The 20,382-nt window shown below is 52.7% G+C and overlaps 2 protein-coding genes and 1 long non-coding RNA gene across 23 annotated transcripts in view; 2 read left to right on the forward strand and 1 right to left on the reverse strand.

Moving 5' to 3' along the window:
* Positions 1-15,007, forward strand: part of ATP2B2 (ATPase plasma membrane Ca2+ transporting 2) — a 371,080-nt gene extending 356,073 nt beyond the window's left edge. For 9 of the 14 annotated variants that reach the window (XM_025449826.3, XM_049098562.1, XM_025449825.3 and 6 more), the window contains 4 exons: positions 1,080-1,291; positions 1,485-1,592; positions 3,502-3,684; positions 11,860-15,007. In XM_025449826.3, the coding sequence (XP_025305611.1) occupies positions 1,080-1,291; positions 1,485-1,592; positions 3,502-3,684; positions 11,860-12,171 (815 nt within the window). In that variant the 3' untranslated portion in view covers positions 12,172-15,007. Of the gene's footprint in view, positions 1-1,079; positions 1,292-1,484; positions 1,593-3,501; positions 3,685-5,005; positions 5,182-8,977; positions 9,033-11,859 lie in introns of all 14 variants that reach the window. The other 5 variants (XM_049098566.1, XM_025449893.3, XM_025449903.3 and 2 more) reach the window with 3 other exon arrangements.
* On the reverse strand, positions 9,627-19,213 carry LOC112661803 (uncharacterized). 7 transcript variants are annotated; one of them, XR_007404420.1, is made up of 8 exons: positions 19,024-19,213; positions 17,854-17,927; positions 14,991-15,073; positions 12,007-12,093; positions 11,841-11,901; positions 11,531-11,632; positions 10,351-10,505; positions 9,627-9,931 (listed from the first exon to the last, which is right to left on the reverse strand). It is a non-coding gene; the product is annotated as an uncharacterized LOC112661803 (long non-coding RNA). The 7 variants fall into 7 exon arrangements; XR_007404418.1 differs by having other exon boundaries at positions 11,841-12,093; XR_007404419.1 differs by lacking the exon at positions 11,531-11,632 and having other exon boundaries at positions 19,024-19,208.
* Positions 19,214-19,302: 89 nt separating this feature from the next.
* The window catches only part of SEC13 (SEC13 homolog, nuclear pore and COPII coat complex component), a 33,590-nt gene continuing 32,510 nt past the window's right edge, over positions 19,303-20,382 (forward strand). The window contains exon 1 of one of the 2 annotated variants that reach the window (XM_025449918.3): positions 19,303-19,418. In XM_025449918.3, the coding sequence (XP_025305703.1) occupies positions 19,416-19,418 (3 nt within the window). In that variant the 5' untranslated portion in view covers positions 19,303-19,415. Of the gene's footprint in view, positions 19,419-19,537; positions 19,964-20,382 lie in introns of those variants that run through there. The other variant, XM_025449923.3, reaches the window with a different exon arrangement.

The following is a 20,382-nucleotide window of genomic DNA, read 5'->3' on the forward strand; positions in this document are numbered from 1 at the left end:
AAACCCCACAAGCCCTCCTGGCACCAGATAACACAGCTTTGCAAAGAGATGTAGAATGGCATCAAGGCCCGTCATCAGTGGGTCCCCGCACAGCAGCCCGGGGGGCTACTCTCCCCCCACCATGTGGCAACTCAGGTACAAGGGAATGAGGCCACATGGGTGGAGCCAGCCTGGCCTAAAAGCCCCAACCTCCACATAGCAATCAATATTTCTTGTAAGATCTCCTGAAGCTTCCAGAGGTCTCTGCAAGGGACGCAGTCAGCTACAAGCCTTACTTTTTTTCTTAAGATTTTATTTATTCAGGGATCCCTGGGTGGCGCAGCGGTTTGGCGCCTGCCTTTGGCCCAGGGCGCGATCCTGGAGACCCGGGATCGAATCCCACATCGGGCTCCCGGTGCATGGAGCCTGCTTCTCCCTCTGCCTGTGTCTCTGCCTCTCTCTCTCTGTGACTATCATAAATAAATAAAAATTTAAAAAAAAAAGATTTTATTTATTCATCTGAGACAGAGCAATGCAGAGAGAGAGGAAGCATGAGCAGGGGGTAGGCAGAGGGAGAGGGAGAAGCAGACTTCCCGTTGAGCCGGAAGCCCAAAGCAGGGCTTGAACCCAGGACCCTGGAATCATGACCTGAGCCAAAGGCAGGTGCTTAACCATCTAAGCCACCCAGGTGCCCCAAGAAACCCCACTTTCAGGGGAGCCCAAGGTCATGATTTCCCATGAGGGATTCCCAGTTCACACCCAGTCCCCACAGTCCAGATGACTTTGCCAAGTGGAGGTCACTTTCTATAAGCAGTGTCAGCTGACAATACAGCTTACATTCCACTTCTATCAGATTTCCACGGAAGAGTGGAATAAAGTTCACCAAGGTCTTTCTCCCTAGAGAAGAAAGGGTCTTGTCATCCCTCCACTCACACTCAGGACTCCCCAACAGTGCAAGCCCACCCTGCCCCCTGATATCCAGAGCACCGCCTCCGTCTCTGCATGACCCACCTGACTGCGCAGAAGAGGCCCCTGCGCAGGGCCCCACGTCTCCTCTAGCCGAGGCCCTCAGCCCCGCTCCCCCCCTCTCGGCTTGGCAGGCGAGAAGATGTTCCAGATCGACAGTGGGAGGAACGCGCCCTTGCACTCGCCACCCTCGGAGCACTACACCATCATCTTCAACACCTTCGTCATGATGCAGCTCTTTAACGAGATCAATGCCCGCAAGATCCATGGCGAGCGCAATGTCTTTGATGGCATATTCCGGAACCCTATTTTCTGTACCATCGTGCTGGGCACCTTTGCCATCCAGGTAGCCAGGTCCCCACCCTAACCTGGGCCAGGGTGGGCAGTGGGCCACTAGAGTCCCTTGGCAGTGCCCTGAGAGCCCAGACCCCTGAGTTGGCCCCTGACTCTCTCTGTGTCTCTGTCTTTCTCCCTCTCTGTCTCTTTCTTTCTGTCTCTCTGTCTCTCTCTCTCTCCCTGTTCTCCCCTTTCACCTCCAGATAGTGATCGTGCAGTTTGGGGGGAAGCCATTCAGCTGCTCTCCACTGCAGCTGGACCAGTGGATGTGGTGCATATTCATCGGGTTAGGAGAGCTCGTCTGGGGCCAGGTAAGTTCCAAGTGGGTTGGAGGAGGTGCCCCTCGGCCGAGGAAGAGAAAGAGCACCGGACAGGGAACCGGGGAGTCCCAGGAATGGGTCCTGGATCTGCCATAGATGCACTGTCTGGCCCTACGCGAGGCCCTCCCCATCTCTGAGCATCTGAGCAGTGGGGGCTGGCTCAGGTCCCAGATACTGGTCCTTTGGGTACCACCACTGTGATTTTTGCCTTATATCCATATACCGTTGATCCTGTGATTTGTTTGATATTTTCTTTCAATCAAATCAGTTTTTTTACTGAAATTCATGCAACTTTATATTATTAACATGATTAGAAAATTAATATCATTTGTCATAAACAGAAGCTAACAAAAAATAATAATGTAATGAGAACAATGTTATTAAACTCTAACTAGATGCCATGGCCTGCCAAGGCTCAGAGCTTGAAGCCAGCTTGTTGTTTAAGAGGATAATTAGTAAGTGGTCTGACACCAAGCAGAGACCCTTAGAGAGCTCTGAGGAAATGTAGGAGCAATGAGCTCTGGCTTGTCTCAGCGCTGTTCGATGCTGTGTCCGAGATCCTCCCCGGCTCTGGGGAACCATGGGCTGGATGCTCGGGAGGGGCCCTTCCAGCTGTGACCCAGAACCTTCTCACACCGGCTCCCTTCCCTACTTTTGCCCAAGTCCTCGGCATGTGTGCACATGTGCATGTGTGCATATGCACGTACACACACACACACACACACAAACACACACACACCCCTTCTCGGCACTCATTGCTTGCAGCCTGACCAGGATGCAGTTCTTGTGAGAAATACCTGGAGCCAGATCTGGACCAAAGGGGCTTTATTCCCAAGATGCTCCATTGTCCAGGTCATGGGGGCCCCAACTGGCCTGAGACATTATTCTTGCCTTCAAGCTGTTCCAGGCTGGAGTGGGAAGCTGCAGGAGCAGAAATTAATTAGAAGATAAAGAAGAAAATTTAGTTTCACTCAAAAAGTCCTTGTTTAAACTTTGGAGCTTCTTTGGAAAGTTGATAAACTAGATTTGCCTCAGCAACTCTATTCCCCGGGTACCCCCAGAGCCAGGCCATCTTTATCCTCAGGGAGCTCTTGGCATCTGGGAGAGCAGGATCTGAATGCCTGGGGACTATGCCAGTGGGCAATGCTGACACCTCCAGGGGAACCTGTGAGGCTGTGACCAGGTCAGCCCCCATCTAGTCCCTACACGATATGAAAGGGGCCTCTGATCTGTGCCACCTCAGCGTCCCCATAGGGCCTGCCTCTCATGCCTCAGCCCTGTGGACAAGCCCTTTGGAGGATGATTAAGAATAAAAGCAGATCCTCTTCTCATACTGCCTCTGCTTTCTGGGAGGGCAAGCATTCCCAGAGTCCCAGGACAGGCTGTCCCCAGGGTACCCATGCCCTGAGCCCTGAGCCCCTGCTGCCTGCACTTGGGTACCACAGGACCCAGAGATCGGAAGGAATGAGTACAGGGACCTGTGGGCCAGCCATGGGTCAGGCTCATGCACAGCAACTTAGACACACCATCTTGCTTAATCCTCAAACTCGGAGAATTGTCCCCAGCTTTACAGATGGGAAAACCAGAGCTCAGGGAAGTTAAATGACTTACCCACAGTCACATGACCTATAAGGTCTGGAGTATTCAAAGTCACACCTGTCCAACTCCTAAAGGCCAAGATTTTCCACTGTGTCCCCCGACTCTGGATGAGTGTGTGAATTAAAAAGCAAATCAATAAGAAATTATAAAAGATGGAGTTGAGGAACAGGTAAGATGAGTTAAGCAGCATGCTGAGTGTAACTAGGTAAGTGGAGGGGAAGGGAGGGGAGTGGGGTGGCAGGGTGGGAAGGAGGCCACCTGAGGGACAGCCCCCATCACCCTGATGCTGGACCCCCTGCAGGTCATCGCTACCATCCCGACCAGCAGGCTCAAGTTCCTCAAGGAGGCAGGCAGGCTCACGCAGAAGGAGGAGATCCCAGAGGAGGAGCTCAATGAAGACGTGGAGGAGATAGACCATGCTGAGAGGGAGCTGCGGCGAGGCCAGATCCTGTGGTTCCGAGGCCTGAATCGAATCCAGACTCAGGTATAGGAGGCTCCCGGGGCTGGGCCCCACCTAGCCGGGGTGGGTGGGTGACAGAGATGGGCGTGCTCCATGCCACCCACAGGCCCACAGAGATGGGGCTCCAGCCCTGCTCTCACCACCTAACCAGCCTTTGGTATACCCATGCTCCCCGCACACACACCCACATGGCTGCTAAAAAAGCTGTGGCCTTCTCAGGAACCTCCCATCTCACCCCTCAGACCAGCAAGGGGTCAGACTGGGGGTCACACACATCATGGGTTTCCAAGGTGGGGGGATGCCTCGAAGTGGGGAGGGGGCCTGAGTGCTGAGGTGAGTGTGGGGCTCCGGTCTGGGTTGCAGGGCGGCCACCAAGAGGGGCAGTGCAGGGCTGGACACTAGACCATGTGAGCCCAGGGCCAGCCCCAGATCCTCCCTGGCCTAGGGTCAGCCTGTGAGGTCCGAGCATGCCTACACACATGTACGTGTCCTCCACAGGGCTTCCAGATACTGCCCTCCAGCCTCCGCCGAAGCATCATGGCCACTCTGGGAGGAAAAGTTTGGTTTGCCCCATGCATACACAGACCCAAACATGCACACAAAGGGTACATACATGCCAAGCACATGCGTGGGATGGGTTTCTTCCCCTGGACAGAGACACGTGCCACATCCATGTGGCCCCCACGCACAGGCCGCACGCTCTCACACAGCCCTCTGCCCAGGCTGGAGTTATAGGTCACACTGTACGTTCACAGCCCTGTGGGAGGAGGGGCACAGGGGACCAGGAAACTAAGAGAGGGTGGGGTGGGTCTCATGCCCAGACTGCCGGGAAGAGCCGTCTGGGAAGTTCACGGCTGCCCCCATCACCCTGCCAGGCCTAGCACCCCACTCTAACAAAGAGTAAATCACCTGGGCTGCTTCACACCCCACAGGGCACTCCTGAACATCCTCTCATTGGCCTTCACAGCAGCCCCCCTCCAGCTTTAGGGGTGACCGAGGTTTAGGAGCCAACCCTCTTGGAGAGCTGGGGTGGGGAGCGGGGCAGGTGTCAGAGTCAGAGGCCCCCCCTTCCCTCCCGACACAGCCTGGGTTCTCCTCCACGACAAGGACCCAGCTTGCAGCCCTCTTAGCCAGCCCTCCCCAGGGCTCTGGGGCCCACAGAGGGGCCTGGCGCCGAGCATATGTCTTTCAGAGCCTTTGAGTGTGTCTGGTAGTCTTTGTTTGATTTAAGTCACGTCGTCGTCGTCACCGTGGCTGCGGCTGTGCTCGTGGCGTTGCGCCTGTCAGTCGTGTAGCTGTGTGTCCGTTCTTCTCGCAACTTGTCTCGTTCTCTCCTCCGTTGCAGATTGAAGTAGTCAATACTTTCAAGAGCGGGGCCTCCTTTCAGGGGGCCCTGCGGAGACAGTCCTCCGTCACCAGCCAGAGCCAGGACGTAGCCAATCTCTCTAGCCCTAGTCGCGTGTCGTTGTCCAATGCTCTTTCCTCTCCGACCAGCCTTCCTCCTGCTGCAGCTGGGCGTGAGTGTGAATCCTTACTGCCTCGGGCGCCACCGACGCCAGTGCTGGGCGGGCAGGGGCCGGGGCACCAAGGACATGGGGCGGGGGGCGAGGGGCCACAGCCATCGAGGAGGGTCCCTGTTGGTCAGGAGAGTATAGCCAGTCACGGGGTGGCCATCACTTGGTGGGCCAGGGTTGGCTGGGGTCAGGGTCGGGGTTTTACCACTTGGCCGGGGGGTCGTGAAGGTCTCATGTGGCCAAAAAGGCTTGGGTGAGTCAAAGGATCGGCTTCTGGCCAGGGAGTTCCCAGTGATCGAATGCTCCAGCCCCCCACTGGGTCACAGCGGCTGAAGGGGAGCAGTCAGCCAGCACGGCAAGGAGGAGACCCAATTAGTCTAGGGTTCCACTCCATCAGGAAGAGCCTGGCCCACCAGGGCAAGCTCAGAGTTGGCTGGGAGGGCAGAGTCTTACAGTCAGTTAGGTGAAGGGTTACCAAGGGTTAAGGCCATCAGGGGTCACAGTTAATCACAGTGGGGTCCAGCCAAGAGAGGGGCATTATTGTTCAGAGGTCCCAGGCCACCAAGGAGATCACAGCCTAGAGGCCCCAGCCCCAGTAGTTCAGAACCCTCTGCCTTCTTCCCTTGTACATCTGATGGCACCAGCTGCCTTACACACACTCCTTTTCCCTGCACGCTGAAGGTCTGACCCCTTCCAGAAAGGCCAGGGCTCTTGACCCATTCAGCTTGACCTCAGGCAGAAAACGGTGAACCATGCTTCACATCTTGGCTGGGCGCCAGCAGGCCCTGAGGGATCTGGTCTAACCCATGGTTTCCTGTCCTTCTTCATCTGGAGGATAGCCAGGGACTCTGGCCTCCTCCATCTTCTCCCTCCTGCCAAGCTCACCTCCTCATGCCACCATTTCTGACTTAGATCTCTCGTCTCTGGCCTACCTAGATCTTTCTGAACCCCTCCATGCCTCTGGCCCCAGCAGGAATAACCTGCCTCCCTGAACTTGTCTCCAGTCAGCCCCTCCCAAACTATAGGGGAATCCCTAGTTCTGGTCTCAGATTCCCACAATGTGTTTCAGTCCTTCGGCTTTTGATGAGGGATAGGCTCAGGGCTTCACCTCTCCATATCTTATAAAGTGCCCGTACCCCCATCCAAACACAGTACACTCCACACACACATCCCCTACCACTGAGCAGGAGAGGACCTGCATGCCGGGTGGGAACTGGGCCATCTGAGCCCTCGGGCAGGAGACACCAGCCACAGAGAGCCTATTGATGGCATATGCTCATATCCCATAACTGTTCAGTGGATACAGCCCTGCCAGGTAGGCAGGATAACAGGGAGGATGCAGAAAGGGAAGAAAAGCCCTTCTGTGTTCATTCATTAGCACAAAAACCCAGCAATGGGGAGGCCAGACAAGCCAAGGTGAAATGGAGACCTAGTTGAGCAGATGGTGTCCAAGTCACGTCTCCATGCCTGTCATTGCCAGACTTTCTCAAGGCAGGAAACACATTGGTCCCATCCTCCTCCCCCTTACAGCAGAGAGCCTCACCGGCTGACCTACTCCTGCATCCACTTAGCTCTGGCCTTGCTCAGCACCACCACCTGACTTGAAGTGTTCCAGGCTAGGGGTGCCTGGCTAGCTCAGTTGGTAGAGCATACAATTCTTGATCCTGGTTCAAGCATAAGGATCATTTTTAAAAACATGATGGGGGCAGTCCAGTCTGGAGAGCCACTGGGGAAAGAATCCATTTCTTTTGGCTCTTGCCATCCCTCTTGTTGACTCCCACATCCCTCTGGCTGTGTCTGACCTCTTTTGAGGCACGGTGCTCCACACTGGCCACAGCCAGAGCCCACCTGGGATTTCTGGGCACTCATGCAACCTTTGGAAGTCTTCCCATGGCTTAGCCCCACACCTTAGCTCTCAGCCTAGAGAAAGAGCTCGGTCATCTCAAACCTGGGCAATATCATTCTCACCTTTTCTTCTGTCATTTATAAAACCATTCAATAAGACCAGTCGAGTGATAATCAGTTCTCAACACTCCCCCTTCAGAGAGACACCCATTCCCACCCACCCTCCATTCTTTCCAAGGACCTAGAGGGGCTGGTCAGGCATGACTCCTTCATCCAACTCCCTCATCTTGCCTCCTTAAGCATCTTGTATTCCTATCCTCTACCAGAGAATCCAGACTGTAATTTGGGGTGTCTTGTGGGAACTTGACACCAAGTCAAGACAGCCAGGAGTACTAGTTCAAAATGGGATAGCAACCTCTATAGCTTTAACACACACATTTTGATCAATATAGTCAGAGTGTGAACTCTGAATAAATACCCCTAGTTCCTCCTTCACCTGAATTGTTGCTATAATACAATACCTCCTCTGGTCTCCAAGGACTCTGAGGGCCCTCTGGTTACCAGGCAGGGTCCCTTCAGGAGTCAAAGGCTATTTTCTCACAGGGAGGTGATGCCAGTAGTCAGGAGTAAGAGAAGGGGTCCGGCTTGGGTGGCATGAAGAAGTAGGCTGCCTCCTGCCTCCTCTGAGCAGCGTTTTCTTCCTGGGGATTCTCCAGCACAGGAGCGTGGCCATGTGCATGCTGAGTCCAAAATATCTGGAATCCGTATACCCTAGAATGAGTCAAACCACTGTCCCCTAGGTTGTCAGGAGTTGACCACCAAGGCCAGTGGTGGGGCAGTGTGTGCTTGAGGCAGACTTCTGACTCATGACCGTGGGGTGAGGAGCCCCCCCAGCCAATCCCACCCCTGGCACCACTGTGAGATGGAGGCCCCAGGCAGACAGATGCATGTGGTGACATGACAGTCAGGTCAGACTTGCATCCAGAATGTTTGGGAGGGAACTCTGGTCCACTCTCTTTGCTTCCTCTTCTAACTGACTCAAGAGTGAGTTTGTTTTTTTCCCCCAGAAACTTAAAGGCATACTCCAAGGCCTTATACTTGAGCCTTACTCAACATTTTCCAAAGTAGGTCCCACATCCTTCACTACGCATATGCCTCACCAAGGAGATAGGAGGGAGGATCTGTCAATATACCCATTGCACTGAGAAAGACACTGAGGCTCAGAGAACTGGGCCGACGTGGCCATGATCACACAAGTAAGTGGCTAGGAGTCTGACTCCAAAGCGCCTCATTATTCCCACCATCCCACGTCACTTTCCAGACAAGCCCATAGCCCTGGAGCCTGCAGAGTTTGAATTTCCATTCCAGAACCAGTGCCCATTCCCACAGCCTCACAAAGCGGAGAGGGGTCAACCCTCTGGAGTCTAGAAGGCCAGGAAAGCTGTTTCTCTGCTTGTATTTGTGCCAGCCTGGCCAGGACTGAGGAGAAGGGCACCTTCCCACTGGTGACCGAGGACAAAATTAGCATTCAGCTCTGTGACCCAAGGCCAAACTGCACTGCAACTCTTGCTCATGCCCCTCAAACTCCAAGCCATTTTTGTATTTAGCAAGTTTATAGCAGGCTCGGTGTTGGTCAGTGAAGGTCCTTCTTCAAACCGACCAGGCCGAGAACATCAGACACCTAACCCAGAACCAGCCACTTTCTGGCCACTACCAGACAGGGGGCATCTCCTACTGCCACTTCTCGCTTCCCTCATCACATCCGTGATTCTGAGGACTGCTAGGGCAAGGAGTTCGCATCTCTTAAGGGGAGAAATGGAGAAGGAAAGAAAACTGTACCTCTCATTAGCGTTTTGGTAACAAACTTAGCATAATCTTGGGTTGGCGAGATGGCTTGCTTCTGGGGTGGGGCCTAGACCTCTCCACTGTCTGAATATTCCATGTGTTTGTTTCCCTAGAGGGCTAGAGAACCCTGGAGACAGAGTTCAGCAAGAGAGAGTGAAATTAAAAGAGGTTGTGAGTCTTTAACCTTGAGCCTGAAATGAATGTGAATCAATCCCAGACTCTTGGCTTCCCTGAAGCCGGGTAAACATTCGAGTATGTCGAACCCGTCCCAGCCCGGGGCCGATGCAATCCCTCGAGCCATCCCACAGGGGCGTGGGTCTCCTGCTCCCTTTGTGCTGATCAAACCAGTGTCTGAAATCCCACAGATCGGATCCTTTTTCCCTCTCCCCTCAACCTGTACCCAAAAGAAGCTTATGTCCCAGAATCTCACTTTAGGATAGGCAGGGATGGGAGGAGGAAGAGCTTTTTTTCTTCCCATATTTTTTTCATTTCAGCCGCGGAGAGAACCGAAGTGGACACTTGAGATGACCATGGCGGGGTGTCCCGAAAAGTCTTGTCCCCACAGTCTTGTCCAGAGCAGTTCATTCTTTCTGTTGTCTCCATGCCAGGGGGAGGGCAAGGGGCCTGCATCTCATTGTGTGTCGTCCCCTCTGCATTTTCAGTCACATGACAGGATCCCGCCACCATCCCTCCTCCTCCACCAGGCGCTCCGGCCAGCACCTTATTGCAATACAGCCTCAGAACACACTGGGCACTAGGCTGGACAGTTACAATGATTATTATTTCCATTTTACAGATAAGAAAACTGAGGCCCACAACACTTTTTTTGCTGTTTTAACTTAATCAAGGGTGTAGTCGCTTGCTCATCAGGAGATCAGAATATTTAATCATCTCTACAGAGCCTTGAATAGGGAATCCAGGGAGAAAGAGGCCTCAGGGCAAACAGCCGTTACGGAGTGCCAGCACTAATACACAGCGTCTGCTGGCTCTTGCTTGGTGCCTGATGCCTCTCATTTAAAGCATGGTTCCAACAAGCAGGATCCCCTGGAGTCCCCAGCCCACAGCACCTAAGAAGGAAAAGAGACAGAGATGCTTTTGAGAAAATAAGGAAAAGTCAGAACGAGTAATGATGGCTGACAACAAAAGAGAGAAATTTTTTTTAAAACATCAAAACTCAGGGGTCTTACAGAAGACCAAAAGAATTACTGACCAACTTAAATTCTTTGTGCACACTAAATCAAAAGGCAGAGGAGCATCTTGGGTGCTTTAGAAACACTTCCCTCTGAAATAGTAAGATAAACCCTTAGCTACGACACCTAAAACCATCAGACACAGTCACCTAGAAGATTCACTCCCATGGACAGGGCTTTCCCCACCCGTTTCCCACCAACCCAACACCCCTGGGCTTAGCTGAGAGTTCCACAAATCCTCAGACCACAAGAGCCCTGCTGATCCTCTGCCCCCCCCCCCCCCCCCGTTCCCGCACCCTTGCAGCCCTGTGGTATGGAGGCAGCCCCTGCTCTGCAGGGAGAGCCAGGCAAGGCACCCTCGGCTCCACGGACAACTTGGCAAGGCTCTGCTCCTTGGAGGCGCTGATTCCGCCTCGTATTCCTCTGCCACTGCCGCCACTCTGAGTTGGATCTGGGAAGACAGGAGTGAAAACCTTTGCCCCCAAGTCCCATCTTCCCCTTGAGATGATAGGCACGGCTTCCCCCTCCCAGGAGTCTGGAGAAGGGACCCCTCTCTTCAACACGGGGGTCCTAATCCTCTGTATCCATGGGGCAGGACAGAGGACAGCCAGGGAGGCAGCGTGTCCCACCCGTGGTCAAGGCACCAAAAGTGGCAGAGCCAGGACTCAGACTCAGGTCCTCCTCACTCCAAATCCAGTGCTCCTTCCACTAGCCTCCAACCTCCTTTCACACTTCTGAGAACCACCACGGGTTCCGACTAAGACACAGAAAATGAAAGAGTGTGCTGTTTTGTGGCTCGGCTCCACACCCCTAGAATCCCACCCAGGGCTGGGTTTGGCCATCTGATTCTGGCCTCCCTTTTGGAGGTTTTGTGTTTTCAAAGCACAAATAAAGAAAGAAAATGCCCCAGGAAATAAGGGACCCCAAAGTCAATCACCTCCAATGACTGGCCAGGGCTTTGAGTCTATACTCGAGTGTTTACCTCCCAAATGCATGAAGGAAAGAAACGTTGGGTACAAAGACCTCCGTTCACATTGTCCAGGCTTCCAAGTGTAGCCGTGTGTCTGTCTGTGTGTGCTGTGTGGTTCCCAACCCCTCACCGTGGCATGCTCCCGCCCCTGAATGTCATCAGTCCGCCGGCTCCTTCGTGCTTTCTGGCTGCCTCTGCTCTGCACCCCAGAAAGCCCTGAGTTGGCTTTGGTTTGCTTTGCTGCTTCGGTTTGATGTTCTTGTCCTCTGGCCCTCGTGTGTCTTCTCCTGTCCCAGCTCATCCGACTGTCTCTCCTTTCTGTTCCTTCTCTGTTTCGTGACATGTTATCTGTTCCATGTTGTATGGTTTCTTAACTGCGTGTGGTTTTCTTAAGATTACTTTTCTAAAACTAGCCTCTCCTCCTTCCTCCTTTATTCCCATCTGGCCCGCTCCCCTTCTGCATGGTTGGACTTCTGCTTTAAAGTTAACAAGGCTCAGTCTCTCACTAGGTCTGGGTGCCCGCCGGAGTGGACTATGCTTCCTCTAACCACTGGTTCCCACCATCTGTGATGGGGCTTGATTCCTCCTGTCCGAATGATACTGTAGTTCTGACCAAAACCAAAGCAGTTTTTAAAACCTCATGGACGCATATAACCTGAGCCCCCTCTTCCATTCTTCCCCCTCCTTCCCCTGCTCATAACACCCAGCGACTGTGGATTCCAGCCGCCCGCTGTGCCTACCCCCTTCCCCCAGCCCCTCCTCCGAGCACCCCCCCAAGCTTGGCTGCCGGCCCCCCCCCAAGGCAGTGCTTCTCACCCCTGTGCTTCCCTTGCAGATTCGCGTCGTGAAGGCGTTCCGTAGCTCTCTCTATGAAGGTCTAGAAAAGCCTGAGTCTCGAACCTCCATCCATAATTTCATGGCTCACCCTGAATTCCGGATCGAAGATTCCCAGCCCCACATCCCCCTCATTGACGACACCGACCTGGAAGAAGATGCCGCGCTCAAGCAGAATTCGAGCCCGCCGTCATCGCTCAACAAGAACAACAGCGCCATCGACAGCGGGATCAACCTGACAACCGACACAAGCAAATCAGCTACCTCTTCAAGTCCAGGGAGTCCCATCCACAGCCTGGAGACGTCGCTTTAGCTGAGGACCCCCGCCGCCACCCACCCCCGGGCCCCACCCATCCAGGCACCCAGCTCACCCAAGCAGCAACGAGCAACAACAGGAAACCAAATACTGGCGAGAAAACCAACATTCCCCCCCCCTCCAAGAGACCCTTTTTCTGGCTGCGATGCTGTTTGAACTCTTTTTCACTTTGAGGCAAGGGGGGCGGGGTCTCCCCGGGGTGTCCCCGGGAGTGAGCGATCTTCCCAGGACAAGCCCTCCCAGGCTCCTGCCCAAACATGGACCAGCCATGCACCCGCCAGGCCACCACGTCCCCTGCATGAATGTACTGTACACTTCCAGTCCTCCCCTTGTTTGGTGTGGGGGGGGTCGGGGAGGGTTTTTTGTTTGTTTTCTTAGGCGGGAACTGCAAACAGACTCTTTTCTGAGACTATTTATCCAATCCACTGGTCTGTGAGTTTTTGAAAATGCTTGCGCAGCATGGTCTCAGTTGTATAGGTTAATTTAACAACTTTTTGAAACTGCAGAGCTTCACTCACCTAGTAAATTTGCACCAACGGAACCGAAGAACTTCATAGACACTCACAAGGTTATATCCATTTCTTTGTATCTATATCAACGTATACTTTTCCAAGACTGTATACGTCCATATAGATAGGTATATATATATATATATATACACACACACACGGATATATAAAGTTTTTTTTTCTTTCTTTTTTTTTTTTGCCGGCATGTTGCCTTGTTTCCGCTTAAATTGCTCTATTTTAACTTATTTATGTCCTAAAACAAGAATGTAATTTGTTTACAAACCTGTAGATAACGTCTTTGGCTATTTGTACGGTTTAAGAACACTGGTGGCTGAGATGCTATAAAAACAGCTCAGCCCAACAGACACTTCCCCGGATTGCATCCTTGATGTTTTACAATAGCCATGCTCTGATTTTTGCCTGCTGTTTCCGTTCAATTATGTCACTACCACGGGAGGCCCAGACAGAAGCCAAACACTACCGAGTATCCATCCGGAAGGGGGTTAACACCGTGCTCCGTAGACAAGGGAGAGGAGGAGAGAAGGCTTCTTAGGTTCGTAGCGCTACTGGCCGGCCCAGCCCGAGGATCCGGGCATCCGCCAAGCTTTGGTTGAAGACTTTTCTCTCGATGAAACTCGCTTGAGTTTACCAAGAGCATTTCAAAAAAAAGAGGTTCTCTTTGGCACTGTCTGTACAGAGGTTGAGGTAGTGTTGCAATATTATAAATGCTACTGTGTTGATTTTCTTTTTCTTTTTTTTTTTAAGTAATTTAGAGGTTTATTTACTTATAAATTGCAGCGTATGAGCTGTTGGCATACTGGATGAGGATCATTATGGCTTGCTGCTTTTATTTTTATTTTTGAAGAAGAATAGCCTTTTTCTCTGCACTATTTAGATCCGAACGAACCTTATGATGTGTATATTGAGATGTATTCAGTGTGATTTTTAAACCAAATTGTCTTCCTGTAGTCGCAATATATACTGTAGCCTTTCGACAGCAAGTCTTGCTTTCCCAGACAGAAAGCCATTCTGAAACCCTACAGTATCACAGGTGAGAAAAGGTGGTTAATTTCCCCCCAAGACAATAACAGCACTAGTAATCCCACTTAATGAGAGCTTATTTAATTGTACGTCAGCCTCTTAACTGCTAAGCACTTTGTGGGTATCAGCTTTTTTCATAAAAGAACTTTTGTATTTAATACAAAGTTTGCTTTGAGACTTTTCAGCATACAATCTTTTTCCATAAACTTGTACAGTGCAAAAGACATTTTGAATACCATGATCGATGACGTCCCATGCTTCAAGGAAAACCAAACACTTTCCACCTCGCTTGCGAAATGCGCTCCTCAGACTGACCCTTCCCATGGTTGCTCTGTGTCAGCTCGGCCCTTCCCCTCTCCAGGCCCAGAGAATTCTCCCACAAACAAGATGAGAGCCACTTGGGAAAAGAGCCATAGTCCGCTGGGAGGGCCTACGTCTGGGTGGCTGTGAAGGAACCTGAGGGTTTGGGATCCCAAGTCTGCCCATCCCACTTGGCAAACCTTCCTGGAAGGAGGACCTTCTGCGCGTGAGAGCATCCCTTGAATGTCGCGAAGGAGTATCTCTGAATGTACCCAGCAAAGGAAACTGCAACCCCAACAGGGTGACCAGCCCTCAGATATGCTTATTGGATTCCAATACAAACACCACCAAAAGCCAGCCCGCTGTTCTCCTGCCAGGAAAGGAAAGACCCACTCATGGAAAACATGGAGCAGCCTTGGAACATGGTGGTTTTTTGTTTTTGTTTTTTTGTAGTTTCCTTTCTCAAGGTTTCCCATATCCCCACCTTCTCTGTTCCAATCTTGTGTCCATGACCTCATTCCACAACACCAGGAGAGCTGCGTGTGCGTACCACGCTCCCTGTTCATTAGGAGCCAGGACACAGGGAAAACAGGAGGCTTTCTCTGAGCAGAGCTTAGCTTGGGGAACAGGGAGCGGTGGTAGAGTGACCGGGAACACCCGACCTTAGTGTTGGTCTTTTCTTGTCAGGAATGATGGATGCTCACACACACACACACACACACACACACAGACACACACACACATACACGCACGTGCGCGCGCACACACACACACAGACACACACACAGGAAATGATTGGTTTGTCAAACCTCACCGTAGTACATAAAGCTTGCACTCTGCGTCCTATATCTAGCAGCATGGGGTACGTTTGGCAGTTCACCCCATTAGGGGGTAAATAATTTATGACCATTCATCTGTTTTTATGAATTTTTTTATCTAGACAATAATTGTAAATAAAGAACTCACCGTCTCTGTTCATTTAATACTATGCAATGGTTATGCTTTCAATTGCTGACTCTTCTTATTCCCGCAGTGTGGTTCTGAAATGTCTGTGGTTTAAAAAAAAAAAAAAAAAAAAAAAAAAGGCAAAAAACAACATCAACCAGAACACAGCAAATATATACTCTGTAATTTTTTTTTTTTCCGGTTTGGGACCGCACCATCCACTTAGCTTCTTTTCTGTCCTCTGGACAAGGGCTTCAGAAGATAGCAGATTCATTCTGAGGTCTAAGCTCAACCACTTGTCTCCCCTCAACAGATGAGAGAAGAGCAGGGGGCACATTCAGTGACCCCCGGGGATGAAGAATCACCCACCTGTGGAGGCGGGCAGGGAGGAACGTTTCCTCCCTGTGTCTCAGGCAGTGCTTCCCCTAACTCTGAAGCAGCCCCCATCGCTCCCACCAGTCCCTTGCCCCCTTGTCCCAACCAGAGCACAGGGTTGACAAGAGGGAGGGTGCCCTGCTTTTGAGACCAGACCAATGACAATGACAGTAGTGGGCCAAGGACTCTGGACCCATCTCAGCCTGGGTAGCCTACTTATTGAATAGCTGCTCTCTTCCCAACCATGTTGAAATGCCACTTGTACTACATATTGATAGCTTATATAGATTTGGGTCTATTTCTGGAATTTCTGTTCCCTTCTCTGGGTGTCTCATCTGGCACCAGCCATACAGTTCTAATTACTGTCATTTTATATAATGTTTTATCATGTGGAGGGATAAGTACCCTTCCCTCTTTTTTTTTTTAAACGAAATTTCCTGGTTATTGTCTCACAGCTATTCTTTTAAGGAAACTTCACAATGTTGCCAAGTCTTCCACCACAACCCCCCTGTCCTTCCCCCACCCCAAATCCTGGGCCCTGTCATTTTACTGGCAAAGGGCTTCCTGCCATTGTAAGCACTGTTCATTCAGGGTCACTAAATAGCGTCCCATAAGGAGAAACAAAAAGAGCATTCTAAATCCTGGGGGAATGTTCCTCCCATGATCTCCCCTGTACCCTAAGCAAGGCTGTCATCAGGAAAGGCCACCAAGCCCTACCCCCAGTCTCAGTTTAGAACTCAGTCACCCACCTTGGTTGTGCTGTGGTGGACCTTCCATCTGCCCCAGAAGAGGAAGAGAGGGATCTCTCTCTCTCCCAGACCTGGAGCTACCAGAATGCATGGCCCAGTTGTCTATAGTTCTAATTTTCTTCAGGAAGAAATATGTATTTCTGTCTCCCTCTCCTGAACGAACTTTTTTATTTTTGTTGGGGGAGGGGGATTCACTTCTTGTTCTTTATTCAGAGTTTATTCAGCGGTTGTGTAATAGGTCCTTTGGGATGCAGGAATTTCTTTCTCAGACCTTCAAACCTTCCCCTAACTCTGAAGCAGCCCCCATCGCTCCCACCAGTCCCTTGCCCCCTTGTCCCAACCAGAGCACAGGGTTGACAAGAGGGAGGGTGCCCTGCTGACAAGAGTCAGGGTGCCCTGACTCCCCCTGCCCATCCCTGCTCTACTTAAGGGAGGCTGTCAGCTGGGTGCGCTGCAACATGCCTCCCACCCTAAACTCTCTCCATAGTATCTGAGATCCAATGAGAAGATGGGAGGAGTGCATTTCTTGAAGGCTTTGGGTCTTCCAGAGCCAAGCCCTATCAAACAACAGCAGAAAATCCCCAGGTCTTTTACAGGTTACAAAGCAAGCTGTCCAGATTGTGATGCAGAGATCCTACTCACCCTAGTAAAAGGAAGGGGATCCCAGGCCCTGGACATCACCTATCACCCCCTCCACCAAAAACAAGACCTTTGAGGCTGCTCTGGGACCTCCTCAGCCCCCTAAGTCTGTTTTGTAATGCCTGTGGTGCTCTCCCTCCGGACCTTTCCTCTTGGGGGTCGCCACACTCTGCTAACTCTTGTGTGCACATATTTTATAACAGAGTAGCGAGGAAATGGTGCCGCTCCAGCTTCCACAAGCTGCCCGGGCTCTGGGGGGCTCCGGGACAATCGGGGCTGGGAAGTGACTGTGCTCTTATTGTACACTCTTTATTTCTCTGTATCTCTGGCTTGTGCTCTTTGTAATTAATGGGATTTGTCTGCCTTTTCAACACTATCCTGAGCAATAACAATAAATGCACACGTGGAAACGCAGACACGGTACACATCACAAGGCCTTTTTCCGAAGGACAGCTGGGTCCCCGCCCTCTGTGGACTTGAACTCGGGAAAATGGAGTCCCTGGGAGGGAAAGGCACTTTGCCCAAGGGTGCACAGCTCAGTGGGTGGTCTCTCTCCTTCCACTGCGTCACACCTTTCAAACTTCCACCATTTAAGGGAGTAAGTTTAACCTGTCATGAGTCATTAACCTTCCATGAGGAACAGTGGACAGCCCCAGAGAGCAAGACTTTGGGGGAAGAGGCCTTAGGAGGAGAAGAAGGAGGAGGAAGAGATTTGGGACAGAGGGTCTGGGAGGAAGGGGGCGCATACTGGGGAAAGTTAAGAATGGCCTGATGTGGGGGGTCTAGGATCAACTGGAGGGAGCTGAAGGAAGATGGGGACAAAAGATGTAGGTGGCATCCCTTACTAGGGAGGCGGGAGGCAGAATCTGAACTTTGCAAACCTCTGCTGAGCATCAGCAGAAAACAAGAATGTGCCCAAACCAAGAGATGATCTCAGTGTTGGTTCAAAGGTTGAGGGTTGCACATGTGCACCTTTCCCCATGGACACATACACACACACATACACACACTAAAGACTAGGCCTTGTCAGGGAGAACTGATCTTCAGATCAAGCACCATATAGGCCCATCTAACTTCCAAACAGTTTCACATCCCAGGATCCATTTACTCCCAACATATACCTTCAGTGTAGTATTATAATTTCCACTTAACAGACAAGGAGACAGCAGCTCAGAGAGATGAAGGGTACACCCACCTAGAAAGAAACAAGTCATGATCCTAGCCAGAAATGATGCCAGAATTAGCATGTGAAACCTCTATATTACAGTGCCTTTCAGTCTCACCAGCAAATACCTTAATGAATAAGATACAATTGCATTGCTTGTCCCGAATCCTCAATCTTTCCAACTTCGACGCCCATCCCAGGGAGTTCCTTTAATACCAACTATGACCCATGCAGTATATTCGTATTATATTAAAAATGTGACTGTCCCCATTTTCCACTCGAGCAAAGCAAGGCTCAGAGAGAACTGATGCACCCAGAGAATCGGTGGTGCAGCTACAGATCCAAGGCCAGGGCTTGTCCCTTGAAGAACAGGAGACCCAAAAGCCCCACCTCCGCTGCCCCCTGCTCCACTTTTAAGTGCTGTCCCCAACACCCCTGCAATATTTCTCCATCAGAGGGAAATAATCTTGAAAGCTGAGGTGAGGGTGAGAGGGTGGGCTGCTGTCTGGAGGCCCAGCTCTTAACTCGGAGACCCCACATCCTTGGCCCCCTCTCCAAAGCTCCTTGGTGGTCTAGGCCTATCACAGTCTCTTGAGCCTTAACGTCTTCCTTCCAGCAGTGACCACCTCTAGCTAGGGATCTTCCACCCAGTGTCAAGAGAGAAACTGAGGGCTGGTGACTTACTCAAAGCGAGCCTGAGCTCCACCCTAGGCCCCTGGACTCCTTAACACCAGGAAGGGTCCAGGTCTGCCCCACCAGGTGTGGCCGAGGGGAGCTCCCAGGCTCCATCAGCTTCACGACATTCTCATCGTGCTAGTGGGAAGCCCGGGACCTAAGGGCTGGGGACACGAGGGTTTAGCTCCTGGGCTCTAGCTGCAGAAACCCAGATGAGATCCCACCCTGCCTGGGGTTTCTACTTCACAGGATCCCAAGACTGTGCGGAAGGGGCAGTTTGGAGGCATTGGGTCCCGCGGTTTGGAGAGGGCACGGTGAAAGGGCTCAGCCGCCGGTAGCTGGCATTTCCTGGCCGTCTCTGCCCCTGGCCCCAGCTTTGGGTCCTGAGGTCCCAACAACAAGGAAGCACCAGGACCAGTCTACCCACTACCCAAAAAATTACTCCTCCTACAGTGTTCCTCTTAAGGCCGGTGGCACCCAGCTCTGCAGGGAGGCGGGTGAAGCTGCAGTTACGAGGCCTTCCTCTCGTGCATAGATCTCAGCAAAAGGGGGGGCCTGCTGGGAAGAGAAGATGGGCTCGAGCTCCCGACTCCAAGAGCCCCGGGATCAGAATCAGAGACCAAAGCCCCTCCCCCTTTGGTCTCCCGCGATCCGCACGCAGAAGGGGCGGGGCCTCGGGAGGGCGGGGCGCCGCCCCGGAACGTTTGTGCGAGCGGAAGCGCGTTGCTACCCGGAGGCTCCAGCGCCGCGGCCCGCCGGCCCGCCCGGCGCCGGAAGTGAGCTGTTCGGGGGCGCCGCCGGGAGCTGCCACGTCCGAGGCCGGGAGCTGCCGCCGTCGCAGCCATGGTGAGTGTGGGGGCAGAGCACGGGGCCCTCTCCCGGGTTCCCTGACCGTGCCAAGGGTAGAGCCGCGGCCTCGGCCGGTCAGCTCCCCCTCCGCCGCTTCGGGGCCTGCGGGGTTCTGGCCTCGCGTCTCGGAACCCTTCGGAGGGGGAGGCCGGAGGAGGCCGCGGCAGCTCCGGGAACTCCGCCGGCCGAGCCGCCCCCGCGCCTCTCGCTCCTTCTTTTCTTTCTCTTCCCCCCGACAACTGAAAACAAAACCCAGAACACCGGGGGAGCTTCCGTATCCTAAACCTTAGGAAGTTCCCAGCGTTGCTCGGGGTCTGCGGCCCGCTAACGGCCCCGCAGAATAGGTGCTGCCCCGAGATGGACGCGCCGCCCGCGAAGCTTGAGGTTCCGAGAGGCGAACCTCTTCCGCAGCCGCCTAAGTGACCGAGCCGGGACGCGAACCCCGTGACCACCCTTGTGCCGCCTCCCACCTGCCCCAGCAGAGGTGTATGTGGACGTGAATGTAGGGCCCCGAAGTGTGACGGGCAGTTCAAGAACCTCATGTAAGGACGAGCTAAATTACTCTCTGGAGGTAGACTCGGGTTTTTACATCTCTAGGATCCGATGTACAGTCATGCCTCGTTGACTCATTGAGTGAATGGATGATAACTGATAAATAAAAGCGCGTCCCTGGAGCCTGCATGGGCAGGGGGTGGGGGGTGCCGGGCTCAGGTAACCCGTGCTCAGGACAGTGGGTGTGCCTGGGGTTTGAGGGAACCTTTGGGAACCGGAAGTCAGGACCCTGGGTTGAGGTCTTGCCCTGAAACTGCTCATCTATTTAGGCCCCTGATCCTTCAGCCGCTGTGTAGAATCTCTTATGCTCTGGGCGCCCCTGGTCGAGCGTCTGCCTTCGGCTCAGGTGGTGGTCCCCGGGTCCTGGGATCGAGTCCTGCGTCGGGCTCCCTGCGTGGAGCCTGCTTCT

Source organism: Canis lupus, chromosome 20 (genome assembly GCF_003254725.2).
Source record: "Canis lupus dingo isolate Sandy chromosome 20, ASM325472v2, whole genome shotgun sequence".
Classification (NCBI taxonomy): domain Eukaryota; kingdom Metazoa; phylum Chordata; class Mammalia; order Carnivora; family Canidae; genus Canis; species Canis lupus.